At 39.4% G+C, this 22,010-nt stretch overlaps 1 protein-coding gene across 6 annotated transcripts in view; it reads left to right on the top strand.

Moving 5' to 3' along the window:
* The window catches only part of Elf1 (E74 like ETS transcription factor 1), a 101,671-nt gene that overhangs the window by 47,909 nt on the left and 31,752 nt on the right, over window positions 1–22,010 (top strand). For 4 of the 6 annotated variants that reach the window (XM_029556978.1, XM_017794764.2, XM_017794765.2 and 1 more), the window contains one exon: window positions 6,040–6,333. In XM_029556978.1, the coding sequence (XP_029412838.1) occupies window positions 6,262–6,333 (72 nt within the window). In that variant the 5' untranslated portion in view covers window positions 6,040–6,261. Of the gene's footprint in view, window positions 1–5,453; window positions 5,487–6,039; window positions 6,334–16,692; window positions 16,781–22,010 lie in introns of those variants that run through there. The other 2 variants (XM_029556979.1, XM_029556980.1) reach the window with 2 other exon arrangements.

Below are 22,010 nucleotides of genomic sequence, written 5' to 3' on the forward strand. Positions count from 1 at the left end.
ACAGAATTTGATTTGTTGAGATCTTACTATCCTCCTAGCATGTGTACAAACAACAGTAATGTTATCTGGATACTTTATTAGTCATTCAGTTACTCCATTGCTTTTTGCTGATGCCTTTTTCCTTCTTGAACTAGAACAATCTAATAAAGCCTTTTGTTTGGTTGGTTGATTCCCCTTATTTATCTGTTTTTACATGTGTTGGTACCATAGTCATTCCCAAGAAACAATGATTTAAAATTTTTTTTTAACATTTTTATTTTTTATGTATATGAGTGTATTGCCTGCATGTAAGAGCAGTGCTCCAGTAGGTCAGAGGAAGGTGTCAGATTCTCTGAAATTGGAGTTACAGATGGTTGTTAGCCATTGTGTGTGTGTGCTGGGAATCAAACCCCAGTCTTCTGCAAGAGCAGTCAGTGTGCTTAACTGCTGAGCCATCTCTCCACCCTCTCTATTTTTTTCTTTTGAGATGGGTCTTTGTAGCCCCAGCTGGTTGCTGGTTTGTAATTCACCGAGACCAGACTGACCTTCATCTCATAAAGATTCTCTTGCCTCTGCCTTGCAAGTGCTGGGATTAAAGGTGTCTGCCACCACTTCTAGCTAAAAAGTATTTTAATTAGTGGATCTTTCATATCCTTATGTATGAAACCCTTTTCAAGAAATCTTATGTTTATATTTAATAATAAGGGATTAATTTTGGTGGGTTTTAATTCATATTTTTTTACATTTGAAATATTTTTTAAAAAATATTTTATTTATTTATTTTACTTTATGTGTATGTGTGTATTGCCTGCATGTAGGTAAGTGCACCCATGTCATGCAATGCCTGCGGAAGACAGAAGAGGCTGTTGGATCCCCTGGAACTGAAGTTACAGACAGCTGTTGGCTACCATGTGGGTGCTGGGATTCGAACCTGGGTCTTCTGCAAGAACAGTCAGTGTTCTTAACCGCTGAGCCATCTCTCCAGCCCCTACATTTGAAATATTTTATAATTAACTAAATAGAAACCGTCGAATTGCATTGTAGTAGCTAGTAATGTCAACCAGGATTTTGTGTCAACAATTGGTAAGGTCACTGTTTAGAACAGGGTCTTAATTAGACACTGTGTTAAGTGAAGTGTGTTAGACAGATTTAAGTTCTATCTTTTGTATGACTGGGTTTATTAAAAAGATAACAAAAATCAAAGCATTGGAATCAATTTTTGTCGGTAACAGGCAATGGTATTGTTGGAGTCTAGCCAGTAGTTGTGGTAAAAGAAAACTCCCAGTGATCACGGAAATGAGATGTAAGGAATTAGTAATCTGACATGCACCTGTTACATACTTTGCATGATATATTCAGAGCTACAATTAAGCTAATGTTTATTGAGTTCAATTTATGTACCAGGCATTCTGCACATGTACTTGGCATTTTTTTCTTTTTAAGCAGGACTGGGGATTGAAGCCATTGCCTTTTTACACAAGTGCTCTATCATTGAGGTACATCTCCAGTTCCCTGTACACATATTTCACATCTGATTTTCATAACTCTAGATTTTCCTGCCATTTATTGTGCTCATTTTACAGAATGAGAACACTGAATATATGGAAAGAGGAGACTAAGATAGCAGGTAAATAATTTGTTCATGGTCACACTTAGGAAGACTGGAACCCACGTGGTTTGATGCCACAGCTTCTCTTAATTGTTTTGCCTCGTGGCTTAAATGTGAGGCTTGTTTCGGTGATGAGAACTCAGTAATCTCAATTTTAAGCATTTCTGTGTTACCTCCTTCCAAAGGTGAAAGACATTAGTTCTGGTCTGGAAATTTTTGTTTGGATGCCCAACTGGATTACTTTTCAAAACTGCAAACAAGTTAGCTGGTTATGACTCTATGAAGAAATTTTCCCATTTTTGTTTTTAGTGTCATAAAAACATGTGTTTGAGAACTATTAAAGGAGCAATGTCCCTGAATATATTTTTGGCTCATTCATGGGTAAGTTTAAACATTGGATAGTTAAAAAAAATTTTTTTTTATGTATGAATGTATTGCCTGCATGTATGTAAGTCCAGTCATGCCAACAGAGGTCAGAAGAAGGCATTGGATCCCCTGGACCTAGAGTTACAGATAGTTATTAGCTGCCATGTGGGTGCTGGGAATCTAACCTGGGTCCCTCTGCAAGAGCAGTTAAGTGCTCTTAACTGCAGAACTTTCTCTCCAGCCCCTGGATATTTTTTTTAAGATTTTTAGTTTATGTGTATGAAATTTTATGTTTTGCCTGCATGTATATAAGTGCACCATGTGCATATCTGTTGCCTTTGGAAGTCAGACAAGTTAAGGACAGGTGTTAGCTGCCATGTGGTTGCTAGTTAGAAACCAAACCTGAGTCCTCTAGAAGAGTAGTAAGTGCTTTTAACAGCTAAACCATCTTTCTAGTCTGTTTGACTGTTTTAGACAGGATCTGGAGATGTAGCCCAAGATGGCCTCAAACCCCTTCTGCCTCAGCCTTGTGAGTGCTGGGATTATAACCATGTGCCACCATGCCCAACATTAACAAGAGTAAATTTACTGACAATCTTAGGTTTTATTAGGGTAGAAGTTTTTTGTTCTCCTTCAGCTTTAATGTAAATATTTTTCCATATGGGAATAAATTTAGGGAAACATCATGAAACCTGTTTTGGACATTTTAGACACAGTAACTGGGGGGCGGGTTCTGAGATGGGCTTGACTTATGGTTTACAGATGAGATTTGGAGAGAACTAGAGACAGATTTTTTCTTAAATTTGATATAAACATTTACTTAAATCTTTTCTAAACTATTATAGTGTAGAGGCTCTGGGCTGGTTTAGAAGCAAGACGGTGCATTGTAGCATTGGAGTTCTAACTTTGGAAATGAGAATTCTAGTGTTAGTTGTCTTGTGCTTGCAGATGGTGAGGTTTAAGCGCCTCAGTTTATTTAATGAAAACATGAATCACTAGTCTGGGTTTCTAGTCTTGTCTGTTACTAAAAACAAAATACATTGTTTAAATATCTTTGATAAGCACAGGTGATACCTCTGGATTAGCAAGAACTTTTTTTTTCAAGAATCTCAAGAATCACTTTAAAGCGAAAGGATATATAAACAGGGAAGGGGAAGAGAAGGAAAGAGAGGACAGACCATAGAGCATCAGAGACCTGATAAATCCAATAAAATGGTTTACTTATATGTAATATTTATATCTATATATTTATTGCTGGGTTTTTTTTTTATTTTTTTTTCTTTGGGGGTAGGTTGGGTCACTTTTTTTTTTTTTTTTTTTTTTTTTTTTTTTTTTTTTGGTCTTTTTTGAGACAGGGTTTCCCTGTGGTCCCAGCTGACCTGTACTCACTATGTAGACCAGGCTGGCCTTGAATGCACAGTGATCCACCTGCCTCTGTTTCCTGAGTCCTGGGACTAAAGGTGTGCGCCACCATGCCTGGCCTTGGGTCACTTTTAAAATTGAATTTTTGTGCATTTCTTAGAACACATATTTAGACCCTCTCCTTTATCTGCACCCCCCCCCACACTGGATTTCATTCATTCTGTCATATATGTTAAGGTCTATTGAGTCAAAATTGTGACCCCCGCCCCCAAGATGTACCTTGCTGTGAGTTCATCCACTGTAGTCTGGTCAGTCTGTCTAGTGTTACTCCCTTAAAGAAGAGCAACTCTCTCTCACCCAGCAGTGATCAGCTGCCAATAGTTCCTTGACTAAGGTTGGGGCCTCCTGCCCATTTCTCCAGTTCTATGCTGGGCTTTTTTGTTTGGTTTGAGTTTGCATGGGTCTTGTGCATGCTGTAAATTCATATGAGTAAGTCCCCAGAAGCCTGGAAAACTGCTTCCTTGTGGTCATCCACCACCCCTGGCTGTAAGACTGTAAGAACAGTCTTTCTTCCTGTAGCCCCAGCTGTCCTGGAACTCACTATGTAGGACCAGGATGTCCTCCAACTCACAAAGATCCGCCTGTCTCTGCCTCTCAAGTGCTGTGTTTAAAGGTGTGCGCCACCATGCCCAACAAGAACAGCCTTTCTACCTCCTCTTCTATAATGGTGCCTGAGCCCTGGGTGGGTAGGTTTAATATAGGAGTCCAATCCAGGGACACACTCTGCAGACTCTTATTCTCTATATTTTGGCCAGTTGTGACTTTCTGTGTTAATCACTCTCTGCTTCATGAAGAAGCTTCACTGGAGAGAGTTGAGAGATTCATTAGTATATTCTCTCTACCTCCTGTTCCACTATGTTTCATAAGCCTTAGGCAAAGAGGTTCCGTTGTAGTTGTAGATGTGTCACTTAGGGATGGGCATCTCACAGACACTTATTCACTGTTTGCCCAGTTGTAGAACTTTGTAATAGTTTCCATATGGTTTTGGTTTTTAAAAAAATTTATGGATTTTATTTATTATTTATTTTATGTGTATGAGTGTATTGCCTGCATTTCTGTAAGTATATTTGTGTTATGCAGTGTCCGAGGAGAACAGAAGAAGACGTCGGATCCTCTGGAACTGGAGTTACAGATGGTTGTTAGTTGCCATGTGGGTGCTAGGTCTTCTGTAAGAGTAACCAGTGCTCTTAACTGCTAAGCCATCTCTCCAACATGGTTTTGGTTTTTTAAGATAGGGTCTCCAGCCAGCCGAAACTCGCTAGGTAGACCAGGCTGGCCTTCATCTCACAGAGATCTGCTTGCTTGGGACTAAAGGTGTATGCAACCACACCTAGCTTTTGTTTTTTTTTTTTTTGAGACAGGGTCTCACTATTTAGCCCTGACTGGCCTGGAACTTGTTATATAGACTTGAACTGTTAGAGATCCACCTGCCTCTGCCTCCCAAGTTACTTACATATTTTGAGTGAACTTCTATGTATGTGTGTACATATATATATATGTAAACAGAGCTAAATTCTCTTTTTCTACCCCTGCAGGTAGATGCATTACCATGTAGTGTAAGGTTGAGCTATTTTGACTGCTTGTTCTTACTTTGTGTTTCCAAAAGAATTATTAAAGCATTGTTAAAGCTCAATAGCAGTGGGGAACTGTTGCTAAGGAAAGACCAAAAAAAAAACAAAAACAAAAACATGAAGTATTTATATTAAAATGATAAATGACGTTTTAAGTAACTAGATGTTTTTTAATGTGACTTTAAAAATCTTTGTCTTTTCGTGTCACATTTTTGGTCATAATAATGTAATAATGAATAAAATTGTGATAAATACCTGAATTAATTTTTTGTTTTTGTTAGTGGTACCTTTGCCTTTAAAAATATTTATTATATAAACCTCTTTGGCAGGCATTTTTAAAGCACTGTGAAATAAAGTTGTTTTCGCTTTTAAGTTGCATTTCTGTTTTTTTACTGTTCTGAAGTGCAGTTCTTTGCATGTTCTAACTTGCCGTGACGTGGTCAAGTGCAGTTTCCTTCCTGTTGCTTGCAAGCCTGCTAGAGATAAGGCAACAAACATCTCAGTGCATAGACAAGAAACCACTGAAGACAGACAGCGTGGTAACTTGTCTGGTATTTTACTTCTCACAGGCCCTTTCAAAGACAAAAAAGAGTAGACTTTAATTTCTGCTTATTTTAAAATGCTCATAAAACAGTATTTATAACCTTTAACTGTTTTAGTCATTAAAAATTATATATATTGGGCTAGGGATGCTGCTTGAATATTTTTACTAAAGGCAAATGTCCATTATGAAATTATTTATAGAATAGTGTTTCCTATGAAGGTGGTTTACTAGATTAGTGGAAAGAAGGAAATGTTTTATATCTCTACTGGGGTTATAAACCTCATAACTATTGCTGGACTTTTTTTTTTCTATTCAGTACTTTAAAGTTTAACTGAGGGAAGATAGAAAAAGCTTTCGTTTTTAGCAGTGAAGGGAGATTTTATCTTAGGAATGAACTCTTCAAAGAAAGTTTGTTTAAAAAATACCCTGTGTTGATTTTATGTATTTAAGAACAACAATGACACTTGGAGGTACTGTACTATGTCACTATTACATTTTAGCTGGGCGATTGTTTTTTCTCACTACTAACTCAGGCTTTTGTTTTTCAGGGCCAGAAGCTTCAGAGACTTATTTCAGAAAAAATTGCCAGTTTGCTGTGGGTATCAATGAACCAAGAACATTTGATGCATTTTCTCTGAAGAAAACTTGGGTATATAGTAATTTCACAGACTTGGCTAAGTCTTTGCCTAGACTGATTGCTGGACTCTCCTACTTGATACTTGAACCTATTTGGGCTTTTTCTCATGTGGATCTAAGAGGAATGCTTTATTATGGCTGCTGTTGTCCAACAGAACGACCTGGTATTTGAATTTGCAAGCAACGTCATGGAGGATGAACAACAGGTATGAGACTGAGAGAAAAGTGGCTTTTAATAAATTTGTTATGAGCTTTCATTTGTATTAGGAAATCATTCATATTAAGATCATTTACATTAGTAGGAAAACTTATCAAAGTAAATGGTAGAAATTAAATATTTGGAGGTAATGTCATTTTACAGTTTAAGTACCAAGTAATTCACTTAGTATAAACGCTGTCCTTAGTTTTGATGTGGTAACAAAGAAGCAATACATGGGAGATTTATTTTTCTGTAAAGTAAGACTAAATGCTAACTGCCCTAAATAATATTTCAAATTGCTACTAAAAGTACTAGAGAACATAATCAATTTGTATAATTAACTTTTGTAACTGTGAGTTATCCTTCAAGCAGATAAAACACTTTTAGCAGTCCCAGAATCATGATTCTCAGTCCAAAGCATGTGACTCTGAGGAAGTTACTTAACTTCTTTAGATTTGGATTTTGTCATCTGTAGGGGAATTGACCAAAGATTTTCTAAATGATCTTTCATTGAATTTATACATGATGTGCCAGTTACTACCTTCACAATGTAAGGGCCAAGATACCAAGTAAAGTAATTAAAAATGAATTCTAACTCTCTGATCCTTAGGTAGCCCTCAAGGGCTAGGATTTCTTGGAATTTTATAGTTTATTTTAAATAGTGTAGTAGGGTATGAGGTAGTATGGGAAAGTAATGTATCAAACAAATTTGATTTGCTAAGAATATTTTGAGAGCCAATAGGCTTCAAGTGTGCTGAGTAAGGCTGCACCTTTAATCCCAGCACTTGGGAGGCAGAGGCAGGCGGATCTTTGTGAGTTCAAGGCCAGCCTGGTCTATATAGTGAGTTCCAGGACAGCTAGGGCTACAAGGAGACCCTGTCTGAAAAAGACCAAAGGAAAAAAAAAAAAACCTCCTAAAGCTTTAAACAGACTAATTCTGATACCATGTTTTTAGTCTAGAAAGAAAAAGACCAAAGAAAAAAAAAAAAAACCTCCTAAAGCTTTAAACAGACTAATTCTGATACCATGTTTTTAGTCTAGAAACATAGTTACTACAAATAAAATTCTTACTTTTGGCAAGACATTGTAGTTTCTTACCTGTTGGAATTGTTTACTGGAGTGCTAGAATACAAAGTTTAGAAATACATCTATAAAAAGGTGAGCATTTGGACTAACTAGTCTTAAAATCAAGGTGAGGTTTAGCTGGGAGTGAAAAAAGTTTGAGGGAAGAGAATTTCTGGTCCTAACTAAAAATATATTAATATTGATAGGGATTTAATCTAGAGACAGTAGAAGATATCTTTTCAGAGGAGAAAGTATTTTTTAATTATTTTAAGACAGGATGTTTGTGTCTATATTAAAGTTTGAAAATAGTGTGCTGACTCTGCCACTTTCAAAGATGAAAGATCTTGTGATAGATCCCAGGCTTGTTGTGGTGAGGTTTGATCTCGGGATGTGGCAGCACAGGACAGAGCCCTAAGCTGCTCACTGCTGTGCTTAGTGCAGTGGCTATAATATTCTTTTGACCATGAAAGTACAGTTTTCATTATGGTACCATGTTCGCATGTGTGCATATGTAGACTTAAAAATGCTTTGCAAACTGATGCTTTGTACACTTAATATGTAGGATGCACTTAATTTATCTTAGGTTATTTATGTCTATGGAAGGGGTACTGATAGCTTAACATCTGTGCATGTCTCTGTTTTTTATTTTATTTTTTGAGAGAGGATCTCACTATGTGGTCCTGGCTGGTTTGGAACTTGATGTGTAGACCAGACTGGCCTTAAATTCACAGAGATCTTCCTGCCTCTGCCTCCTAAGTGCTGGGATTAAAGGCATGTGCCACTGTGCTTTTCTCCCTTTCAGTTCTTTGAGATGTGGTCTCCTGTAGCTGAGAATAGCCTTGAATTACTGATTTTCTGCCTTCTACCTCCTGAATGCTGGGATTGCAAACATGTGGAACTACACCTGGAAGCCCTTCCCCTCCCCTCTCCTTCCTTTTCCTCTCTCCTGTCTCCTTTTCTCTTCTTTTTCTTTCCTTTCTCCTTTTTTTTTCCTCTTTATCTTTTCTTTTTTTCCTTTTCTTTTTTGGCAGTGTTTGGAATTGAACCCAAAGCCTTGCACATGTGAGATAAGTCATGTGCCACTGAGTTGCATCCATAACCACATATATTTTAATTCTTAACTTTATTTTTCTTTTGTTTTTTTGAGACAGGGTCTCCCTGTAGCACCAGCTGACCTGGAACTCACTACATAGATCAGGCTGGCCTTGAAATCAGAGATCCTCCTGCCTCTGCTTCTCAAGTGCTGGATTAAAGGCATTGGCTCATTCTTAACTTTTGGGGGAAATTTTCTTTTTTCTTTGCTTCTTTTGAGACAGGGTCTTATGTAGCCCAGGCTAGTCTGGAATTTACTATATAACTGAAGATGACTTTGAACTTCTGATCCTCCTACTTCTACCTTTTAAGTGCTGGGATTACAGCACCTGGCTCCATGCATGTATTTTATTAAGTTGCTCATTTTCTGAGTAGCAGGATTATAGGCATATGTCACCCACCATGCCTGACTTGGTTTGTTTTTTTTTTCTTTCATGAAAGTAATGAATTGCTATTTTAAAAGTCACCCAGTACAGCCGGGCCTGGTGGCACACACCTTTAATCCCAGCACTTAGGGAGGCAGAGGCAGGCAGATCTCTGTGAGTTCAAGGCCAGCCTTGTTTATAAAGTGATTTCCAGACCCTACATAGTGAGACTATGTAAAAAATAAAATAAAAAAAGAAAGAAAGAAGAAAGAAGGGGGGGAGGGAAGGAGAGAAGGGAAGCATAAGCCAGATATGGTGGCTCATGCCTATAATCCCATTTCCTAGTACTCGGATGGCTGAGACAGGGGGATCAGGAGTTCAGTACTAGCCTCTGCTACAAAAGGAGTTTGAGGACAGCCTGGGCTACATGGGATCCAATTTAAAATATTTTTAAAAAAGTAGTGCACAGAATGGTGAAAATTACTATTTGCCCTTACTCCTTAATTCTCCTAGTCTCTTCCCAAGACACTTCTGTTAACTCTTTGTGTATTTTTAGATAAAAGTATGAACAAATAAACAATATACATGGAAAAGTACATGCAGGCATTATTTTCAAGACACAGTGATATTGTGCTAGAGCTTTTGTGACTTATTTTTACTCACTACATTATAAATGCTGTGTATGTGTGTTGCCTCTGCCCCATTTATTTTTCTGTGTGATGGGATGACCTGTTACTTGTCTTACCAATCCTTGACCTTGACTGTCATCAGTATTTTGCTTATCTATAGTATTGCAGTTGACAGCCTTCTGTGGGGAGGTGGTGTAACCTTTGTTGTGGCAATAATGGTTAAGAACTGAGGTACAAACTGGGTGTAGTGGTGCACGCCTTTAATCCCAGCACTCTGGGGGCAGAGGCAATTTCTAGGCCAACCTATCTACATATCAGCAGGGGCTAATGGGAGACCCTGTCTCAAAGACCAAAAATAAATAGATAAATAAAAGAATTGAGATACTGAAGTTAGAATGCATGGGGTTCTGTCCAGTGCCTGAAAACAAATCCTGAGTCCATCACTCAGCCTTGGCAGATAAAAGAAAAATGAGAAGGAACCCAATAGAGGGATGCTTTTGGAAGCTCTCATCAAGAAATCCCTATGGACTCTGATACGAACATTTGAAATTTTCCCTGTTCTGACTGCTCTGGTTCCCTGTCTAGAACTTGTAGTGCTCCTACTCATGCCTTTACTTCTCCTTCACATCTCCTATTCACCAGTCAAGGACCTTCTTTTCTCCCTATAGATAAGAGTTATGCAATTTGGGAGTCTTTTAGATAGACCCACTGAAGGGGTACTCCAGTTGCCTCATCCTGTTCAGGATGGAAGAAGCCAGAGTGGTCTGAGTCCTGATTCCCCATTGATAATTTGGGTAACCTCTTCAGAGGATGGAGTGATAAGAATAGGAGGTAGGAATTGGCTAGGCAGTTAGGGTAAAAAGACCCCAAAGAAATGTAGCCAGTTTCTTGGCTAAAAGTCAAAATGTCCTTGAATCTGTTATGCTAGAATCTGTAGATGCTAGAATGGGCTGGAGAGATGGGTGAGAGATGGCTCCCTGTTAAGACTTCTTACTGCTCTTTCAGAGGACCTAAGTTCAGGTCCCTGTACCCACACAGAATGGGGAGAGGGGTGCACAATTGCCTGTAACTCCTCAGGGGATCCAGCACCGTCTTCTGGTCCCTGCAGGCACACACATGCACATGAACACACACGTGGGTGCATACACACACATACAATATTTTTAAAAAGCTATAAAAAAGAGACTAGAGGAAACATTGTATAGCACTATAATGAGGATTTTTCTGTAGTCAGAAGCATTTTGGTAATTACCAAAGCTTTGAATCATTTTCCTTTTCATACTAAGTCATATAACATTTATATACATTATGATTTTATAGCAGATACATTCCCATAAAAACTACCATATTGATGAAAGAAGGCCATTAAGAAGGGAGGAGATTAATAGAGACATTATCTGCATTTTATATCCTAATGTTGCTCTGTTTAAAGAAACAGTCCCTGCTTTAGTATAAGGATAACATGGCTTAACAGTTTGTATAGCCCTTGTACTTTACTATCTTCTTAGTAAGTACTTGGTTGCTGTTGCTGTTGTTGTTGTTGTTGTTATTATTATTATTGGTTGTTTATTTGTTTTGTTTTTTGTGATAGAGTCTTTCTATATGTCCCTGACTCACCTGCTACTTGCTGTATAGCTTAGACTGGCCTTGTGCTTATGACAATCTTCCTGCCTCAGCCTCCTGAGTGCTGGGATTATAGATGCTGCTACAACACCCAGCTCTTCATGTACATTACCCCAGGTTAGGTATTGGATTTACTATTTTGGGCAGCTAAGCACATGTTCTGCCACTGAGCCAAGTTCCTGGCCCTTTTTCTTTTTCTTTTTTTCTCTGTGTGGTATATGTGTGTATATTTGTTCATGAGTGTATGTGTGGGTGATTGTACACGTGTGTGTTAGCCAGAGGTCAATTTTGGGTATCTGCTTCTATTCTGTGTGTGTGTGTGTGTGTGTGTGTGTGTGTGTGGTGTGTGTGGTGTGTGTGCACATGTGTATGTTGGTACATGTACCAGAGGCTAGAGGAGAGTGTTGGGTGTCCTGATCTAGCACTCTCCACCTTATTCCTTGGACATAGGGTCTCCTAACTAAACCTGGAGCTAGGCTGCTGGCCACCAAGCCCCATTGATTCTCTCCACTCCTCACCTCACCTCACCTCACCTCACCTCACCTCACCTCACCTCACCTCACTGTGGTGCTGGGGTTATAGGTGCATGTAACACACTCAGCTTTTCACATGAGTGCTAGGATCTGCATTTAGGTTTTCATGCTTGTGAAGCAAATGTTCTTAGCCCCTGAGCCATCTTTCCAGCCTGCCACTTAATTTTTTGTGTGACAGTGTTGCTCACTGAACCTTGAGCTCACCAATTTGGCAAGACTAGCTGGCTAGCAAGCTCCAGGGAGCTTTCTGGTTCTGCCCCCCCCGCCCCATACTAGAATTATAGGCACATGCCTCCATGCTTGGCTTTTTTTTTTTTTTTTTTTTTTTTTTTTTTGTGAGTCAGGGTCTCCCTGTAGCCCAACTGGCCTGGAACTCTATGTAGACCAGGCTGACTTTGAACTCATAAAAATCTGCCTACCTCTGCCTCCCAAGTGCAGAGATTAAAGGCATGGGCCACCACGCTGGGCTTCATGCTTGGCTTTTTATGTGCATACTGAGGATGAAGTCTTCATGTTTGAGTGGCAAGCACTTTGCCTGTTGAGTCAGCTTCCCAGCCTCACATTTCTATTTCTTTGAAGCTGGGTTTTGCTATGCTGTCCAGCTTGGCTTCAGACTCATGATTTTCCTCCGTTAGCCTCCTGAGTATATGGCATTACAGGGGTACCCCATGCCTGACTTGACTTCCTGTAGTATAATATTATATTAAATATCATTGGGTAACTAGAAGACTTAGAATTATTCACCTGTAATAGATTTTGTAGGGAGGGTTGAAAAGGCACACAGAACCATCACTCTTGAAAATTACTTAGTTTAGTGTATGTCTGGATTTCAATTCTGATTTATGTACATTCTTTTAGACTACCTATTAGGGAATAATTTTTTGTACTAGCTGCTCATTTATTTCCTTTGTAAATTTTGATAATACTGTACCTGATATGTTTGATTACATGTCTGTGGCTGATAAGACTATGGGAATTTGATACAGCATAGACTGGGTGACCTGAAACTCACAGAGATCTCTTTGCCTCTGCCTTCTGAGTGCTGGGATTAAAGGTGTTTGCCTCGGGGCTGGGAAGATGGCTCAGTGGTTAAAAGCACTGGCTACTCTTGCAGAGGTCCCAGGTTAGGTTTCCATCACCCACATGGTGGATCACAGCTGTCACTTCAGTTCTAGGGGATTTGATGCCCCCTTCTGGCCTCCATGGGCACAGGTGTATTTGCATACATGCAGGGAAAATACTCATACACATAAATTAAAAAAAAAATTAATCGTACCTGACTCAAAACTTTTATTTATTTTTAATTATGTGTATGGGGGGAGGCGTATGGACACATGAATTCAGGTGCCCTCAGAGGCTGGAGGCATTAGACCCCCCTCCCCACACCCGCCCCAATCACCTGGAGCTGGAGTTACAGGAAACTGAGCTGTTTGATATGGGTCCTGGGATCAAACTCAGGTTCTCTAGAAGAGCAGTACATGCTCTTAACCACTGAGCCATCTCTCCAGCCAAGTTTTTAAAATGGTAGTAATCTAGATTTGATATTTTGCCTAATGTTCTAAGTAACAACAAAAGAAACTGAGGAAATGACCAGTGAATAATCTCCACATACAAAAAGTGGATAGGCCCAAATAGTTTCTTGAATTATTTAACTAATTTCAACCCAGAGCTTCTTAATTCATTTTTTATAAAGCCAACTTAATACTGATACCAAAACCTGGCAAAATATTCACACTCACATGTGAACAATAGGCTCATCTCAAGATGGATACCTTAAGTACAATACTACAGTACGAGCATGTGTTTACATGTTTACATGTAAAGGTGGATACCTTGTTTAAGTACAATACTACAAGCACATGTTTGCATGTGAACAATAGGCTCATCTCAAGATGGATACCTTGTTTAAGTACAATACTACGAGCACGTTTACCCTCTCACTCTTACCACCTTGTATGTGATAGACATTTTTCTCTTGACCTTTGGTCTAGTTCTGTTAGTATGACAACTCTTACTATCTTCATTATGCAAATATGGAAAGCTTTTACTGTGAAGAATCTCAAGAGAGGTTGAATGAGGGAAAAATGTCCAGAAATACACAACTGTAAGTGACTGCCCTTGCGTTGGAATTGAGCCTCTGAGTCAACAAGTCAGATCTTACCATTCATTATTCTTCTAGGACATGAGATGGGCAGAACAATGAAAAAAACCGGAGAGAATATTAAGTAAATTGTGTTTTAAGTCATATCTGGGATTTATGAGATTTCATTTTCCTTAAACACATTTATATATTAAAGTTTAAAAAACTATACTAGCAGTCTGAAAATTTGTTTTTTTTTCCCTAAGTTATAGCAATGTGCTATTACAGAGTATACTAAAGATTTTTCTGTCTGCTAAAAACTTCTGCTTTTTGTTTGTTTGTTTTTCAAATTAAGAGTAAGCCAGGCATGGTGGCTCAAGCCTGTAACCCTAGCACAAACCTGTAATCCTTAGTTAGGCCAAGGCAGGAGGATTGTTGCAAGTTTGAGGCTAGCCTGAGTTATATACCCATTGAATTCCAGGCCAGTTTGGGCTACAGAATGAGGCCTTGTATTAAAACCAAAAACTTACTGGTGTTGGCATATATGATTTAATCCCAGCACTCTGAAAACAGAGGCAGGCTGATCACTTGAGTTTGAGGTCACCCTGGTCTACATAGTGAGTTCCAGACCACCCAGGGCTATATAAGTAAGACCCTGTCTCAAAAAGACAAAGCAAAAATAAAATGAGGCCTAGAAAGAATCTACAGGGACCTTCAGTCAATCAGCAGAAATGTTCTCATTTGCAAATAATGACGCTGTCATACTTTTTGAAATATACAGAGGTTAGCTGTGAAGAATTCATTCAGAAAACTGACTGTGTCATTCCTTGGAGATCTGTTGTACAAGCCTGCCTTATTTTGTGTAATACTTTATTCAGTTCTTAGAATAATTTAATAAAAAGCACTTTGTAAACCAGGTGTGGTAGCACATCTGTAATCGTAGCAATCCAGAGGCTGAGGCAGGAGAATGAGCAGCTTTGATGCCTGCCTAGGTTATACTGTAAGCTCAAGACCAGCCTTGGGCATAAAACAAAAGAAAACAAATAATAAAATACATACTCAAAAATGCACTTTGGGAGTTAGAAGTTGGTTTCTGTAGTTACCCTTGGGCAGGGCACTCTAGGGAAAGGGTATGATTTTATTCTTTTTTTTTTTTTTTAAAAACTTTTTTTTTTTTTTTTTTTTGAAGCAGGGTCTCCCTGTAGCCCCAGCTGTCCTGGAACTCACTATGTAGACCAGGCTGGCCTTGAACTCACAGAGATCCACCTGCTTCTGTCTCCCAAGTGCTGGGATTAAAGGCGTGCACCACCATGCCTGGCCCTTTTCTGCCTTTTAAATATTTATTTTTATTTATGTGTATATGTGTATGTGTATGCCTGTGTGTGTATCTGCTACATGTTTGTGGGTGCCTACTGAGGCCAGAAGATGATGTTGGATCTCTTGGAGCTGAAGTTACAGGTGGTTGTGAGCAGCCCAGTGTGGATGCTGGGAACCAGACTTGAGTCCTCTGGAAAAGCAGCAAGCAGTCTTAACTGTTGAGCCATATTTCCATCCCCAAAAGACTATTCTGGTTAAAAACTAAAACAGGGCTGAGGAACTAGCTTAGACCGTAAAGTACTTGCTGAGCCAGCCTGAGGAACTGAGAGCCAGGTGTAGTAGCACATGCTTTTAATCCCAGCATTGGGAAGACAGAGACAGGGGGATAGATCCTTGGAGCTTTCTGACCAGCCAGCCTAACCTACTTGGTAAGCTTGAGGGCAGCAGGAGATACTGTCTCAAAAAAATAAAAAATCAAGATGTAGGCCAGGCATAATAGTACAGGTTTTAATTCCAGCACTTGGGAGGCAGAGGCAGGCACATCTCTGTGAATTTGTGGCTAGTCTGGTCTACATAGTGAGTTCAAGGCCAGCCAGGGCTACAAAATGAGCCCCTGTCCCAAAAAAAAAAAAAAAAAAAGAAAGAAATCAAAGTGGTGGTGGGGATGTAACTGCATTGGTAGACTGCTTGCATAGCATGAATCAAGCCCTGAATTTGATCCGCAGCACTGCTTAACACTGTACGTGGTGGCTCGTACCTATAATACCAGCACCTAGAAGGTGGAGACAGGAGGGAGGATCTTGAATTTCTTGTTTTCAGAATGGTAGCAGTTTAGTTTTTCCTCCCATGATTCACTTCTCTAAGCTCTGAACCTGTGCTCTCAAAGACTGAGAAAAGATTTTGTTAATTTTTAAAAAATATTTTATTTTTTTATTCTATGTGTATGAATGTTATGCCTGATATAAGTACACCTGTGTCGTGCAATGCCTGTGGAGAACAGAAGAGGCTATTGGATCCCTTGGAACTGGAGTTACAGACAGCTATTAGCTGCCATGTGGGTGCTGGGAATCAAACCTGGGTCGTTTGCAAGAACAGTCAGTGTTCTTAACTGCTGAGCCATCTCTCCAGCCCTTTTAGTTAATTTTTAAGGTGTGCAGTTTAAGTATATAGTTAGGAATGACTCTGCTTTCTTTTCCTTTTTAGCATTGATTTAGAGGTGCATGTAAAAGTATTTTACAGAAAGCTATTGTTTGCCTCCAAATACCATTGTTTCCTTTGAATCTTTTCTAAAAAAATACTGCTTTATTTTTATTTTATGTGAATGAATTTTTTTGTGTGGACCCTCTGCAGTTTATTCAGTCTGCTTCAAGGGATAAAGGACACAGTAGTTTAGAGCCCAAAGCATAACTAAGCTGTAGGTTTTAGCTTTTCAACACAGAAGTAGCTCCTCTGCATGCTACATTCTACATTCAGATCAGTCTCCAATTCTCAAGTCTAGGCCACACTGGCATAAATATTGCAGGTGCAAGGATAAGAAAATAGTTTCTTTTTCAAATAGTGCTATATTTATAAAGTGGTAATTTTTTTTTTTCCTGATGACTTACAAAGAGTGTTTCACACTTCTACCTTTAGAATTGTCTGCTGGGAGGTGACTCTGTGTTCACACAGGAAGGTCTTCTACCTATCAACATTTTCTTAAATGACCAACATGTATGTTTTGCCTCAAACCAGCTCTGTTCTAGAATTTCAGGTAACATTTGTTGCTTAATATCAAAATAATTATGAAATGATAAAGACACTAATATTCCCAAGTACCAATGTCTCTCTTTTTTTTTTTTGATATTTTTGAGACAGGGTCTCCCTGTAGCCCCAGCTGTCCTAGAACTCACTATGTAGACCAGGCTGGCTTTGAACTCACAGAGATCCGCCTGCATCTGCCCCCGAGTGCTGGGATTAAAGGCGTGCGCCACCATGCCCGGCGTACCAATGTCTCTTATCCCTATAGAAGTATCAAACTTGTCTAAGAATGCTGACATTGTAGAGTTTCAAAGGAAATAAGAGCATTTAGGTTATCTATTCTACTACCTCAGGTCCTCTGACAGCCTATCGAATGAAGCTTGAGTGGTCCTAAAGTTTTACTATAGGACTGGAGTCTATGGGAAGTGGGTGCCAAACACTGGGGTAATGAAATATAGCTCACTGGGCATGATCCCTGGATGACACTTCTCTCTTGCTTCATGCAACAAGTGTGTCCTACTCTGGAAATGTGCTATAGAGGTTGGTTTTTCCCCCCTTTTTTGGTAAATTTTTTATTGAATGTTTGTGTATTTCATAAAGAACGTCTTAACCATCTTTACACCTCCTTCCCCGTTGGTACCCTCCCATAGCTTCCCTTCTACTGGAATTCATACACTCTGTCATTTGTGTTAAGGCCTATCATATCAAGTTAGTGTCCCCAGATGTCCCTCAGTGCAAGTTCATCCACTGAGGTCTAGTAAGCCTATCTAGAGTCCCTCCTTTTTTTTAAAAAAAAAATTTTATTGAGCTTTTGTAATACATCCGTTCTTAATCAAATTTAGACCCCCCTCCCCCATCCATTCCCCTCCACCTGCCTCATGTAATCCGCCATACATGTTAAGTCATATCCAGTTAAGCATATGTACCCAGATGTCCTTCAGTGTAAATTCGTCCACTGGAGTCTATGTAAGGCACACTCTCCCTCACCCAGTAGCAATCAGTCTCCAGTAGTTCTCAGTCTAGGCCTGGCCCACTACCCTTTTCTCTCCTTCCCCTAGGCTCTTCTTTAGTTGAGTTGACACGGGTCCTGTGCTCCATGCCACCATTGCCACAAGTGCACATGAGCAAGCTTTCAGTGGCCTGAAAGCCTCTGCTTCCCTTTGTTCATGAACCAGCCCTGGCTCTTATAATCTTTCTGCCCCCTCTTCCGCAATGGTGGCTGTAAATTTTTAGGCTAACAGTTGAATTAATACAGTTATACAATACTGAACTCAGTATAAACCCTATAAGACATAAAATTGAATGAACTTTTAACCTTTAAAGAAGATCTCCATTTCATTTTAAAATATGCTGTTTCCTACATTTTTAATGCTATTAATACTTAGATGTTTGCACGTGTCTTTAATCTCTATGTATCTGATTATTATTAGTCACAGTTGGTTAATTTTTTGTGTGTGTATCTCATACAGAACATCCCACACAATCTTGTTCATCTATATACCCACTTCCCAAATGGCACCCTCCCATAGCCTCCCCACCCCCAACTGGAGCCCATATACTCTATCATCCCTGTTACTGTCCACTGTGCTGTAGGTGCCCCCAGCCATTCCCCAGTGCTTGTCCATCTGCCAAATCTAGTCAGCCTATCTGGAGATCCTTGTTTTAGGAAAATCAGCTGTTCATCTAGCAGTGATCAGTTGTCAATATTCCTTTAGATAAGATTGGGGTCTGCTGTTGATTTTCCCAGTTCTATTCTGGGTTACTGTCTGTGAGTCTTTTGGGCCACCTGGCCAATAACTCAAAGGAAGGTATCCCCTGTCTGGCATTGTTTCTTGTTATGTAGCCTTTAGCTATACATATGGACTCTTAAAAAATTATACTGACCTCATTAATCTTTGGTTATACTTTCCTTTTGGGTGTTTAAGACCCTACAGTTGGCCCAGATAAACCAATTTATTTTTACTCTTAAGGTTTGAGGATCTGTTCCTCAGGGGTAACGTGGGCTTGGGAGGAGCCCCTGGCTTCATTCTTTTACCAGTTCTGTCTATGTGAAGATAAGTCAAAGGTCCTGCTCAACCATGGGATTAGCCAGTACTCTTAATGGCTGAGCCACCTCTTCAGCCCTTGAATCTTCTTTTGAATACATTGATATCACCCAAGTTGATTTGCTCCTTTTCATAGCTCATACAACTCTGAGGGCTTTCAGTGCATACCCATAGCACATTTTACTTCATAACTGGCCCGCTTCCCATACAGTGTAGGTCCTGTTTAACGGAGCTTCTTTGATGAAGCTTTTTCATGACACAGTCCTTTGAAGTTAATCTTATAAATGCACAGGTTGGGGGCTGAAGAGACGGGTCTGTGGTTAAGAGCTTGTGCTGCTCTTCCAGAGGACCCAAGTTCAGTTCCCAGAATCCATGTCAGGTAACTCATACCTACCTCTAACTTCAGCTCCAAGGGGATCCAGTGCTTCTGGCTTCCGTGGGCACTCATACACAGGCATACACATACAGAATTAAAAATAAATAGAAATCTTTAAAAAAAAATGAACAGGTTGCAAATATAGAAGAGCAATCTACCAAACCTAAGAAATACCCTGAAAATTTTCATACTAAGACTATATGTGGATTTCAGTTTCGTATTGAAAACATCTGGAAGAGGGGCAAGCAAGATGATCAGTAAGTAAAGCACTTGTCATTAAACTTGATGACCTTAGTTCAGTTCCTGTAATGTACATGATGGAGAGAACATACTCCCCAGAGTTGTCCTCTGACTGCCACCTGTGTGTTATGGCAGCAGTTATGGCCGCAATGTGTGCCCCCCTCCCATACACATAATCAAAAAATAAATAATAAATGCAAAATGATTTTATAAAATCTGAAAGAAAATGTCTAAAACTGTTTGCATCTTTGTATTTTTACTTGATGTAATAAAACTTATTTTTATTAAAAAAAAAAGCCACAAAAACAATAATAAGGTAGACAGCCTCAGAACACAACCACCAAAGGTTGAATTTTGGCCTCTTTGCGTGCAGACACACACACACACACACACACACACACACACACACACACACACACACACACACACAGAAACAAAGACCATGCTTACCAGCTTAAAATTATGTAAGCCACCTTTTTCTTTACATCCATATCTGTCCGTCCATCCATCCATCCATATGAGCGCATGTGTGGGTTGTGCTTTGGTGGGCATGTGGAGGTCAGAGGACAATTTGTGGGAGTTCCGGGCATTGAACTCAGATTGTTAGACCTGGTGGCAAGCACTTTTATCCACTGAGACAGCTCACTGACCCTAAACCAGTTTTGGGGATTACATTTCGAGTTTTTGTGTCAACAGTGTCTGTTTATAATCCCAGAATTTGGGAGGCACAGGCAGGAGAATCACTCTGAGTTCCAGGCTAAGCTGGGCTACATGCAGGAGAATCACTATGAGTTCCAGGCTAGGCTGAACTATGTAATGGGTTTTGGACCAGCCTGAGACCCAGTTCCCCCCAACCCCCCAAAAATAAAAGGCAACAGGCAACAAAAGAAGACAAGCCAAAACTAAAGGCGATTTCTTATTTCTGTTTAGGTAAAATATTGAAAGATTTCATCATCAATATATTCTTGATTACTATGTGCCTTGCATTATAAAATGTTATTTAGTTCCATGCTATTTAATTCTTATAGTAATTCTTGAAGATAATATTTTTTTAAGTAGACACTAAAAGTTTAGAGCGGCTAGATAATTTGGACAAATTATTTTTTTTGTCTGAATGTGTTCAAATACCTAAGGCGCGATGGAGTCAGCCTGAATTGAGAGCTGGAGTGTTTACTGCCATGCCCTTCACTTGCTGCATGGCCAGATGCTGTCAGAGTATGCTGTGACAGAATAAAGTGCTAAGTGTTCTGGTTTGTTTTCAGAGTTGAAGAAAGTCATTTCAGGAATAAATCTGAGGTCTTGAGAGTGGTGTGTTCATAGTGTAAAAGCTTGGGACCCATTCTGATTGGAAGGCAGGCACATGAATTTGTCTCAGAGATACATTTTCATACTTGTACTATGTTGAATTTGTATGTTGACTGAAGAAGCCTTAGAGTCAAGGCACTTTTGAAGATGATGGGAGGAGCAAGGCCCTAGCCCAGTTGATTTTGTGTATGTGTTGATACAAAGGTATGTTAGTTACTTGAAAGTGTGCTTATTTTGCACTTGTTTTTAAAAAGGAGTATTCGCATTGAGGAAATATTTAAAGATTTTTCACCCCGTTTTTTGTTTCAGAAAAATGTTTTGCTATTTCACTGTAAACTCTAGAGGGTGGTGGCAGGATGTTTCACAATCCCGGTGTAACAGATTGAGAACTGCTGTTAGAGAAACTTGGCAAACAAGTTCTGTGAGAGCACTTGTGTGTGGGTTTTTTTTTTTTTTTTTCCTATCTGAAAACCTGTTGAACAAACTCAAACTTGCCCAATAAAATTGGAAGTATTGCTGTGTACTTTGTTAAATAGCTACCTAGGACTATGGGGCCTGCTGTAGTGAGGGAGCAAACCAGTTTAGCTAGGGAAGAACACACTGTGTTTCCACTTTGCTTCTCTTTTTAACTTGGTGGTATTATTGCCCCATCCCCTATGTGATCAACCACAGCAAAGGGAAACTACAGAGAGGACAGTGTCGAAATTTGGGGAACTGCCCTTTTTATCTGCTAAAAATGGTTTGATTTATACTATTGCTGCTAAAATGTTTGCTGAAATTTTGTTTTCAACATACGTCCTAGGATTTAATTGTAATATGTCACACCCCCCCCAGCTGTTAAGACCTTCAAGAAAGTTACAAAACAGATGAAAGTCAGTTTTTATCACTACAGTGAAATTGGCTTTTAGAAATACATGCTGATCTTTCTAGTCCCCAAGATTTGTTGTTTACTTTGGTTCTGTTCCACAAACAAAAGTAAAAGTCATCTCCAAATGCCAAATAGTGAAAGACCCTATAATAATTCTGTTTAGATTGCTAGCCTTCTGATATTTGCATAATAGAGTTGACTCAATTTAGGTTATGCAACTTTGAATAATTCTTTAGATCAGTGGTTCTGGGCCTTTAATGCAAATTGGACTGGTTTGGGGAAATTTAAGAATAGTCCTTGGCCACACCCCTAGATAATCTTACATGTTTCCTGGGCGTGGTGGTGCATGCCTTTAATCCTAGCACTCTGGAGGCAGAGGCAGATGGATTTCTGTGAGTTTGAGGCCAGC

This window comes from Nannospalax galili, unplaced genomic scaffold, assembly GCF_000622305.1.
Source record: "Nannospalax galili isolate Female #2095 unplaced genomic scaffold, S.galili_v1.0 scaffold386, whole genome shotgun sequence".
NCBI classification, from domain to species: domain Eukaryota; kingdom Metazoa; phylum Chordata; class Mammalia; order Rodentia; family Spalacidae; genus Nannospalax; species Nannospalax galili.